Source organism: Leptonotus elevatus, chromosome 16 (assembly GCF_054856555.1).
Source record: "Leptonotus elevatus isolate MCC_2025b chromosome 16, RoL_Lele_1.0, whole genome shotgun sequence".
Lineage (NCBI taxonomy): Eukaryota > Metazoa > Chordata > Actinopteri > Syngnathiformes > Syngnathidae > Leptonotus > Leptonotus elevatus.
Genome location: NC_141254.1, coordinates 6,829,362 through 6,840,958, shown reverse-complemented (window position 1 = coordinate 6,840,958; position 11,597 = coordinate 6,829,362). Strand labels below are relative to the sequence as shown.

The 11,597-nt window shown below is 44.8% G+C and overlaps 1 protein-coding gene across 2 annotated transcripts; it reads right to left on the bottom strand.

Annotated features, from left to right (window-relative positions):
* Window positions 1-180: 180 nt before the first annotated feature.
* dtx2 (deltex 2, E3 ubiquitin ligase) lies at window positions 181-11,214 on the bottom strand. 2 transcript variants are annotated; one of them, XM_086098154.1, is made up of 9 exons: window positions 10,576-11,214; window positions 8,887-9,559; window positions 7,509-7,567; window positions 5,042-5,296; window positions 4,415-4,482; window positions 4,142-4,330; window positions 2,982-3,143; window positions 2,812-2,901; window positions 181-911 (listed from the first exon to the last, which is right to left on the bottom strand). In XM_086098154.1, exons 1-9 carry the CDS (start codon window positions 10,895-10,897, stop codon window positions 672-674), a joined length of 2,058 nt encoding a protein of 685 aa, XP_085954280.1. In that variant the 5' UTR covers window positions 10,898-11,214; the 3' UTR covers window positions 181-671. The 2 variants fall into 2 exon arrangements, with proteins under 2 accessions (XP_085954280.1, XP_085954281.1); XM_086098155.1 differs by lacking the exon at window positions 5,042-5,296.
* Between the last annotated feature and the right edge of the window lie 383 nt (window positions 11,215-11,597).

Here is an 11,597-nt window from a genome sequence, read left to right as displayed (position 1 = left end):
TGTCTTCATATTGGCAGTCAAGCCGTGCAGGATTCGGCTACAACACCAACCAAGAGAACGTACGCCAAATGGCCGCCCGATTCGGTAGCTGACAAGCTGAGAGTTGGTGAAAACGGTGCAGGATTCAATTAAAATGCTAACTTAAGTACAAGTGTTAGAATGTTTAAAATTAATTTTAAACATTTTTCTTTTCTCTTCCTAAGTAGGCTAATGTGGCGTTGCTTTGCTACGCTTTCAATTGCATAACACCCACCCCCTAGATTTTTTTCATCTATTTTTTTTTTTTTTTTAATCGCAGTTTTCTGCGCCGCCACAACTAAAGTGCTTAATGAGATTTGAAGTGCCGGTGTCGTCACGGCAACCGAGCAGGACAAGAGGGTTGTGGAGACAATGTGAATGAAGTTCAAAACGAAGAATATACAAAAAAGGGAATTTTCCAGAATCAGGAACTGCATCAGAACCGTACCAGAAGGCGGGACATCACCGCGACTGTGCTCACTTTGCAATTCCAGCCTTTGCTACGGCTCTGATCTAATTTCAGAAGGCGGAAAAATTGTCGGGTTCTTCTCCCCGATTCCAGTGCCTGTATGGTGGCGTTTATACCGCGGCCCGGTGTAAAATAGGTTCCATTCCATCTGATCTGAACTTTTTTTTTTTTGTCAGCCAGTGACTTAGCAGCTGCATCCGAGGCCCTTGAGGCAGTCCTCTGTCACGCCCTGAGAGGCCAGCTCCGACAGGACGTTGTCCAGGTAGTTGGGGTCCGGGAAGCCGTGACCCGACAGGTTGGACATCATCTCCGTCTTGTGGTGGATGCCGTTCCACACCACCGTGTCGGGCTCCCCGGTGGTGCTGGACGTGCCCACCGTGAAGATGAGGCGGCGCATCCACGCCACCTTCAGCAGCTCCAGAACCTTCGGACGCACGAACAAAATGGAGGAGATGGGAATTGTCAATTCAGCGTGATGTCAGAAGTTGTTCCTGGCGGGCAAAAGCTGAAGCGTTTTGTGATGGCGACAAAAGTAAACAAACCCTTAGGAGACGTTTGACCAGGTTGCACAAATCTGGAAACTTTCATATTAATTATCAAACAAACGAGGACTTTACAAAATTATAGAACAACTTTTAATAGGGAACTTAAATATTTAGTGGTACTATTAGAGCCAATATTTTTGCTTGAATATCATTTTAAAATGAGCAACTGTGCCACCTGGTGGCCAATATTTTATGTTCAAGTCAGCACTTGTTAAAATGGGCCTCAACTTTCTTTCTGTAAAGGACCGGTTCATGACGTAATACCCAATCTGCTAAAAAATATATATCTAAGGCCCCGTCAACACGAAAGCCCGTTTCAATGTATCCGCACAAGTTGCTTACCATTTTGGCAGTTCGTCCACAATGCGGCTTGAAACCGATCACTTTTGGAACCGGGCTCCAGAGTGGAAAATTTTCCAAACGCGCACCGTATGTTCCAATGTGGATCCCATACGCGGGATACTCCTCCAGTTTGATGACGTATGCTCCAATTTTCACGTGACTGCGCGCGAACCGCCAGTCTGCCGACAACAATGGCGGGTCGTTGTGTCGTCGTTTTGCGCAATCTCTTTAGCTTGCTTATGCTTTTACAGAAAAATATTTTGCGTGATGATGTTGTACTTCAATCACCCGCTATTGTCAATTATCCTGTGTTCGTCTCACTGATCTGTATATACTACTGGATAGCCAATAGCCCATACACGCCCGTGTAAGCCGTTGAAGCGACAGGGCAGCCATCTTACTCCTCCCATCTTGCGAGCAGACTAGTGTATAAACGATCCATATACGTACAGATTAGACATATACAGCTCGTAGGAGTCTCAGTATAGGGTAAAGTAAAACAAAAAGGAAAAAAAGAAAATGAACAAGTATGGTAACGGTATATGCTGCTTTGAAGACCCCCGTTTTCTTTTATCACTCAGTTCCTTAGACCCCAATATTAGATTTGGCGGAGTCATTTTGTGTTGAATTAGTTATAATTCTTTAATAAAAATATAAGTTTCCTCCTGTAAACATCATTAAGCATATAATTTATACCTGTATTTAAGGCAAGTAAAATGTCTGAAGTCCTCTTGTTTATGTTTAATAAATTTAAAACATCATAAAGCATTCCGTTTCTACTAAACACCGTCTCAAATGATCTTCAATTTCGATACTGTAAATGTATAGGATTGTATGCAGAGAAACTTTTCTTTGGGAGGAGAAATATGGCGGCCTCACGGCTTCAAAAATCTTAGCCTATCGGCTATCCAGATCAGCGGTTGTCCTCTTTACTGATTCTTCTTCTACGCTTTCCGTTAACTCCCTGTGGCTGCGCTACAGCGCCACTCCAGACTGGGCATATACATTACAGCCATTAAACATCCTCAGCTGGCATGTCTTGAAACGTTTCTGTGTGTACAAGATTCTTCTTCTTCTTCTTCTTCTTCCGTGTGAACAGGGCCTAAGTCAACTAACCTTTTATGTCCGCGAAAGGGCACATTGTTGTGGCTCTTGTTGGTTTGGTAGAAAGAGAAAACAGGTTACATTCACTTAGTAGCGTTTTGAGTTGGTTATGTTGTTGGGGATTTTTGCATACTCCTTACAACAACCACATTTCATGAATTTTGATTGACTTGGCTCCTTTTCAATTCAACCACAATTCCCAGTTATTTCCCATAATTTCCATGGAAAGTTGAGGAATATTTGCAGTTTTAATTCCCTTTGAAATGTGAAATACTTTGCTGCACCATTTGTGTTACTTTAGCATTAAGCTAGCAGGTGTTTTCACTATATTACCTTCCTGCCTTTGTTGCTGTCGGGCAAGAAGCAGAAGCGCGGGAATCCCCGGCAGGTGAAGGGCTGTCCCGGGTTGGGATGCTCGGGACCCTGCGGCGCCAGGACAAAAGTAGCCATGATCAGCAGTTGCGCTTCTTATGAGGACATGTCTGGCGACGGGCGTGGCCCACCTGTATTCCGGGCGGGATGCTGTAAATGATCTGGATGGTGCCGCAGTCCGGGTGACCCGGCAGCGCTTGGGGGATGCTGTAAATCTCCATCTTGCCTTTTGGCTGCGTGCCCGTCTTTTCGCCGTAGATGGTCTTACAAGAAGGGCACTGAAGGCTGCCGTCCTGGGGAGATAAAAGCCGCGTCCGTTCGCTTTCAAACTGATCAATGCAAACCGGATAAAATGAGAGCGACTATTCAATCGAATGCTCTTTCGACGTAAACCACTTAAGAGTTACGGAAATACATGGAGACTCCATTTAACAGCTTTTTTGTTTTTAAAGCCATAATTCAATTGTTTTTTTTATGTTATACCTAATTCATCCAAATCGCTTTTACAGGATTAACTCTACTTATTTCTTCGCACAATAACTTACTCTGATCAATTAGATTTTTTTTCATCATCTTTCTAAAACTATACTCATTATTCGATTCTTGATAAACAATTACAGTCAAAATAATTGTCTATTTACTCAAAACATTTTACAGTTATATTCTTTCATCTAAAATCTTTGTGTATATTCTTTCATCTGAAATCTTTGAAACTAAAGTAATTGTTTACATATCCGTATGTTCTGATAAAAAAAATGTAATAGTTTTTTTTGTTAAAACAATTACGTTAGCCAAATGACATCATTGCCTTTGTCGTATTTGAATGTTTTTGGAAAACAAACAATTTTTTTTTTTTTTATCAAGCCCCCCCCCCCCACCAATTTTTTTTTTTAAACAATACATTCATTTAGTTTTATTTTATTGATTTGGTAACAGGAAGATCAAAATGTTACGCTCTTATGCTAATGATTTATGAAGTTAAAATCTGAAAATAATTTCAAAAAGTACATTTGATTAAAAAAATATTTTCATATTTTTATGCTTAGACTCAAAGGTTTCCATAAAAGTATAGACTAGTCTTTTATCAAAAAATAATAATTCAAATGAATCAACTGTTCGTTTAAAAAAATAATATATATTTAATAATTAAAAAAACAACCCAATAGTTATAATTTTACATGATCTAAGTTTAATAAAAATGAATAAAATATTGCCCATCTATGCTCCTAACAATCAAATGTACTATGATTGTGAACCACTTTAGCATGACAGACATTTCCCCCATTCGTACCTTGGTGCCATTGTTGTACATGGCCAGCATGCAGAGCATATGCAGCGTGTGGCCGCATTTGACGAACTTCCCCACAGCGTCCGGCAAAATGCCCTGGCCGCCCTCCTCCGCCGCAGCCGCCGGCGGTGGCGGCGGCTGCGTCTCGTAGCCGGACGGATTGGACAGTTGATCCATGCAGATGATGCAATCCTGGGAGTCGGGATGGAAGGTGTCAGACACCAAAAATGGGACTGTTGATAAAAATGCGGAAATATGCGCGCAGACGGGCACCACCTCATCCGGGACGCCGGGCACCACCTCCATGTAACGGCGGATCACTTCCTCGGCTCTCTGAGTGGAAGCTGAAACGAAACATGGCCTTTGGAATCTTATCCTGGAACGTTACAAATACCCCCCCCCGACGTGATTTCGTCCAGCAAGCAAAAACGAGTTAGCGGGTAGCATGGACAAGACAATCAATGATGGGAAATGAGGAGAAAGCGATGAAAAGAACGGATGACTTGATGACGACGACGTGCTTTCAACACAACAGGGATATGTGAGTGAGTGTACAAGGCGGGGCCTGGCCTGGTGAGTGACGTGGGTGTCAATTGATTTCCAAACTATGGCCATTCTCCCTTACGTACCCTTTGAGTGGAGTGCTTTGAGGCAAACTCTTCGACTTTCTCCCACCTGGCATCGGATATACAGAAAAATCGGAATGTTTGGACTTGAAAGTTACAAGTCAGACCCCTCACCTCTTTGAGGTACCACTACGGAAAATGGATGGATGGATGACGGGTGAGCAGAAGCACAAGACAAAATGTGGGGACAGGAGAAGGAAAGATGACGAGATGCTCCTCCAAGGGCGGGCGGGCGTTCAGGCGGGCGGGCGAGCGAGCGAGCGGCGTGGTTAGCTACCTCTCCTGTGCTGCCGCTTGGCTCTCTTAACTGAACCGCCGCTGCTGCTGCTGCTGCTGCTGCTACCGCCGGGGGGCTTGCCGAGCCGGCTGGCGGGGGGGAACTGGACGGCAGGCGGCAGCGGCGGCGGGAGCGAGAATTGTTGGGGCGGCAGATGCTGATGCGGCGGTGGCGGAGGAGGAGGCTGCGAGAGGGGGGCGGTGGTGGTGAAGTGCACGCCCAGTCCGACCGCTGACATCAAAATGGAGGCCATGCCTGGAGCGGGGCAGGGGGCGGGGTCAAGGCGAGGTGGGGCAAAGCAGGTGAGGTGCAGGAGCAGAAAGGAACAAATTCAAAAATAAAAACGTATGCGAGAGCTGCGACTCGTGTAATGCCGCAATGAAAAATGCCTTTCTCCAAATCCAAAATAGATTGTTGGTGATTAAATGTCAAAATATGCATACACATTTTTCTTTTACATGGATAACTACCAGATACATTTTCTTGTTTTTCATTTTTCTACTATTTAACATACATTTTCAAATGTGTACATGTATTTTTAAGTGTTACTAAATATTTAATTTATGTTCATTTTAGTTTATAGAAATATACAGCAATATACTTTAATACTTTAAGTAAATAATACATGCATATACAAAGTATTTTTTTAATTCTTTCTATGCTTACTTAACTCTTTGACTGCCATAAACGTTATAAAACGTTTAGCATAAACCTAGGGAAGGGCGCCGAGGACGTTTTTTTTTTTTTTTTTCCGAAAACGGGTGCAGGAAAGCCTTGGGCAGCTGTGCTGAAAGTATCAGGCAGATCTGATTAGTAAAAGACTCGTTTTGGCCCCTAGAGGGCAGCGATGACTCTCTTTGCACAAGGTTGGATGGGCCGCCCACCGTGGGCGTCAGTAGAAGACGTGAGGCGGAGCTAGAGTGTTGAGGAGACAATGGCCTGGTCAAGCCACAATGGCTTGACCAAGCAACCGGTTGCAAGCAGCTCACGCTTGAGCATTTTTTTCAAAGACGGAAAGCATCAATCAATACTAAAAAGCGCATTGATGTCGACGATGATGATGACTCCGAGCTTGACGCCAAAGTTGGAAGCCTTGACGCGACTGCTATGACACGTAGTAAGCCTCACCGGCTAAGCGCGGCTAGCGCTGCTAAGGCCGGAAAACGCGCACAATAGCCGGCCGGGTACTTCTACACAATCGGACGATGGAGAGTTGGCATCGACCAATGCAGATTGATGATGATGATGATGATGACTCCGAGCTTGACGCCAAAGTTGGAAGCCTTGACGCGACTGTTTATGATCACGTAGTAAGCCTCACCGGCTAAGCGCGGCTAGCGCTGCTAAGGCCGGAGCTGCACAAGCGGACATTCGATCGGACAATGAAGAGTACCCCGAGTCCAATGCATATTCATCGGAGGAGCGGGTACAGTCTGATCACGGAGAAGACACTGTTTCTGGACTACGATGCCACCATGAATGGAGTGGATAAAATGGATCAGAACATCTCCTACCACCCGGTATAGCAACTGAAGGACACGAGGAAGCGAGACGTAACGTAACCGTAGCATGATCCTGATATTAGACTTGATGGCAACACACACTGCAGTATATACTTGCTATTCCCCGGAAAAAAACGGCCTGCAAGAAAGTGGAGCACGCGAAGAGGCAATCTGTTGTGCAAATGCTGTTGCGTCTCCTTGCACGCAGGAGAGTGTTACAAAAAGAAAAACTGTCGTTGAAACATCCACATATTTGTAAATAGCACCACAGTTGCACACATTTGTAAATAGTTTGCCAAATTGTTGTCAAATTGTTACACTGTTGAATGTAAATAAACGTATTTTGCTATCAAAAAACACTTTTTCATTCTTGGTGGTAGTGTTTTATAGAAGTAAAGCACTATTTAGGTGTTTGTGGCATCATTCATGGACAAAAAGAAGTGTCAAATTCACTAGAATGCATGAAATAATATCGTTTCACTAAAAGCTTGATTTCTCCGTATTTTGGTCCAAAACAGGCGAAATTGGGTCAAACTAACCATTTTCTATTGTTGATTACTAAAGAACGGAATAAGGTAGAAACAAACTTTTTTTTCTGATGAAAGATGAAAGTCCAATCTTTCATTTGGTAGTACGTGTGTTTCCATAGTCCAAACAGAACATTTTCTGTGGACCTTGAAAGATCAGTCAAAATGCTTAAATCGGCTGGCACTGACGGCATCCCTTTTCTGAAAACGTCTGGCAGTCAAAGAGTTAATGAATAAAGTGGCTCCTGATTCTATTTGTTAAGATGGGGTGTTAGGAGGGTCTTGACAAGACCAAAGCAGAGAGAGAACAGACGTACATAAACCATCAAAACCAGATTATAAATCACCCGAGAAATAAAAGAAAAAAAAGAAAAGCAGTGCGCAAAGTGGGCGGAGCTAATCCGTGTAGTCAGGAAGGAAGCGTTTTGAGGGTTTTACCTGCCAGGGCCGAGCTGACGCTGGTGGATCCGTTGAGCTGAACGGGGATAGAGGGAACGCTGGCAGAGGGGAGGGGGAGGAAAAAACACACTTGGTCATTAATCTTAAAACAAGTGTGTGCTTCCTGCTCTTTTCCTACTCGATCACCACCACCGTGTGAAATAACAAATAATTGATCACTTGGCAGAATAGCAGGAAACGTGTCAGCCGTGATAATAAAGAGGAATTTAGCTTTCTTGTGAGGAGGGCGACCGCGTAAGTGACAAGCATGTTAATGACTCCTCATTAAAGCACAGCAGCTTTTGCCCGCTGAGGAGCAGGAAGTGCACATGAGTACAGATCAGACAATTCAACATATTGATTGGATATCAAATGATTGGATATTGAAAGAGTGCTCTGAATTACGAATGGAAATCGAAACGCTAAAGCAATTCGATTTTGAGCATTTATTTGATGTCCTTGCTTACATCAAAATTAACCTATCTAGACAGTCCAGTGTTTCCCCCAGTGCTTAATAGGCCTGGCGGGCAGTTGGGCTTTTACTATATATATTTTTTTCTTCTTCCAAAATCGCAGCCTTTACGATTTAAAAATTACTTTCTACTAGTGCTGTCACTATTGAATACTTTTAGAGTCAATTAATCTATCGATTATTCAATCGATTAATCGTTTTAATTTTAATTTTGCATTAAAGAATCTTTGTGCAGTTTGTCACTTTTTTTTTTACTCGAGACTGCCACCACCTCTGGCCCAAAGCGTAACTGCAGCATCTGTGTCAGGCTCGTTCATGGTGCGCGTGCGAGTATGTGCACGATCTTAAAGCGACAGCCACAGTTGACAAAGGAAGACATGACTTGAGGTACGAAAAACTCCCCCCCCCCCCCCCCCCCCAAAGAAACTGTGGAGTGTGGGGTCCGCACACTCTACTATAAAGGGAAGATAAAAGCTGATAGGTGCAATCAAGAGTAAAACTGTCAGGGCTCTTCGTACTTATCTGGGCATTGGTGGAGCATGCATGATGTAGAAAAAGCTTTAACACGACCTTTTTAAACGGCACAATGCACCTTTAAAGGGTATTACAAAAATATTTTTTCTCCTGATTAGTGTTTATTAACCCGTGATTGGTGGTTATTTTGTACTTCGTATTTGTATAGGGATTAAAAACAGACGTTTGCAAATGTCTTATTTTGATTAAAGAGAAGATAATCAGTCTTGTTTCATTAAGGAAATCAGTGAACAATTACTCAATATGCTGAAATCAGAGTATTTAGACAATTTTAGATTAAAAAATGGCTCCAGACGATTACTCGATTATTAAAACAGTTGTCAATTAATTTGATCATCGATTACTCGTCGATTAATATAAGTAGATACTAACCTTAGGCCGTTAGCACTCGAAGAGCTGCTCAGAAGGGGTGCGGCTAACTGGCTAGCAGAAGGCGGTGGAGGCCAGGGGGTGCCCCAGGACATCCCCCCGACGGAGAGGGGCCTGCGCGGGTATGGGGAGTAGACGGAGGTCGGGTGGGCTGCCGCCACCGCCGCCACCCTGCCCGTCCCCGGCAGGGTGGGCCGGTTCAGGCTGCCTGACGAGAAAGAGTGTCGAGATCGACTGGGCATGGGACCCGTGGCCCCGTGGCTAAGACACTGCTGGCAGGAGCAGGCCGGGCCCCCGGAGGAGGTGGAAGAGGTGGAGGAGGAAGAGGAGGAGGAAGGCAGGGTGGCGATGGGGAGCGCCGAGGGCCCCGAGGGGATGGCCGGAGGTCCGAAGGAGGCCAGCGGGTAGGGCAGGTTGCACTGGCGCCGCACCTGCCGCCTGAAGCCCGACGACTTGTTTACTTGGACCAGGGAGGTGAGGTCCACAATGTAGTTGTAACAGTGCGGGCCCAGGTCGGCCGTGCCCTGTCGGGCCTGGTAGCTGTGCTCTAGGAGGATGGACGTGCGCGTCTCGTACGGCGTCCAGCCGCCCTCGTCGTTGACCCACTCCCAGTACACGCCGCTGCCCAGGCCCGACGACTGGGCGAACAGGGAGCGCCGCACCGACCGGGTCTTCCCTGGAAAACAAACAATATTAAAAGTCACCCCTGCTAACCAACTAGCCTTGCTGCCACGCCTCAAAGATACCTAGATACCTTGAAGATATGTCACTTGATGGCTTTAATTACCCATAAAATATTTGATTGGTCCTCCCTGTGGTTAGAGTCACTCTAAAAAGATGCTCTGAATCAATTTATAAGAGCCACACCTTAAAAAGTACCAAAAAAAGTGCTCTCGTTTTATGGCTGCAACTATTACTAAGAATCCGCTTCCCAGCATGCTTTTCAGCACTCCTTGTAGGTAATTGTTTTACTTTAATGGCTTTGTGCACAGTGCCAGTGATATCTTTGCTAATGCTGACGAACAACCATCTCAGAAGAAAGGACAGGATGGACAATTAACCTTCAACATGTGCTCAAGTGAGGAGTGGCCGACAGCAGCTATTGACTGAATGTGCAACCTGCTACCACTCGGGGGAAAAGAGTAAAGAGCCTCAGTGACTATGTCATCCTTTAACTTCATGAGTGCGTTATATTATAATGATAAAACCCCAAATAATAGCATTTCAGGTCATTATAATGGGGAGTGGTGATTTGATAAAGTAAAATAGGTTACGAGCATACTAAACAAATTCAACTCCTATGTGTAATTGAAAATAATTTCTGTTAAATAACAATGTAATGTTAAATTTGCTTATCGGGTTTTTTCTTCGTGCAGTTCGGCCACCGTAGTTTCTCCCTGCCATTAAGTTTGTACGTGAAATGATCGATTTTTATTTTATTTTTTATTTTTTTACGAAAACTGTCCAAGCGTAGACAGTTACGTGTCAACAACCTTGATATCTTATCAAACAAATACACAAACATCACTTTCTGCCTGGTCTGTCCGGTTAATCTGGCGCAGCAGCTGTGTCAACATTCCGATGACAACAAGCGCGTCAGTAATGCTAACATGCTAAACTACTTAGCAGGGCCTTTCAAATGCAGCCAAAAGTAACGAGTGTGTGACACTTCAACATGTTTCAACCACTCACCAGTGTCCTGTCTGAACTGCTTGAGGGTGGCCACGTCGATGAGATAGGGCGACAGGCCGGGGTCCGACTGTCCCAGGCAGATGGTGGTGGCGCCGGGTGCGCCTCCGCGGTGGCCCCGCGGGGACAGGCAGCGCTCGATGTAAGCGCTCACCTGGCCGCTGTACGGCCGCCAGTGGCCATGGTCGTCCTGCCATTCCCACACGGCTATCATGGGCTGCGACTGGCCGTACGACTGAGACGGGACGGGAGCCGCCGCTGCCGCCGCCGAGGGCCCGCTCCGGGAGCCGTTGACCCGGGTGCAAGAGCCGGACACAATTGCCATAATCGATCGGTGACGCTTTAGCTTTAGCTCGATGCTAACGTCACTCCACGAAGAAAGGCTAGGCTAGGCTAACGCTAGGCTAGCTAGGCTCGTTGAAAAACACCATTTCGAACGCGTTAAAATCTCATTTATGGCACCTAACGCAACATTTGGTAACTTAGTATGATATTCAAATACATATTTGGCAAAAAAATGCGAGTCGCGCAAAGAGTGTAAACTGTAAAAACGCGAAACGTTGTTAGTTATTTTTTTTTGGGTGACAGCGTTGCCAGGGTGCCTTCCTTTCCTTTCCTTTCACTGCGGCCTTCAAAAACTCTCGAAAAATACAGTTTTCTTTTAAACTCCACAAATGGAAAGCTGTTTAATGTTTTGAATATTTACATCGACACGTTTTAAAAACTGAAACAGCAATATACAATATTAACACGATTCGTTTGGGATTTAAAGATGATAACAGTTTTTTAAATTACACGTTTTTTATTCACAAACAAGGTGAAGTCATAAAATATCCAACTGTAAGCGAAGGCAGCATTCTCTTCTTCTCTGGTGACAATCGCTCCCATTGTCCAAGCCCTGTTTGGCTCGATGTCAGCCTCTCTGCTGCCCTCGGCTGGCAGTTTGTAGGTATGTCATAATTGATGGCCTGAGAGGTAAATTGTTTGCTACAAATGCGAGCAAATCCATCCATCGATATTCTGTA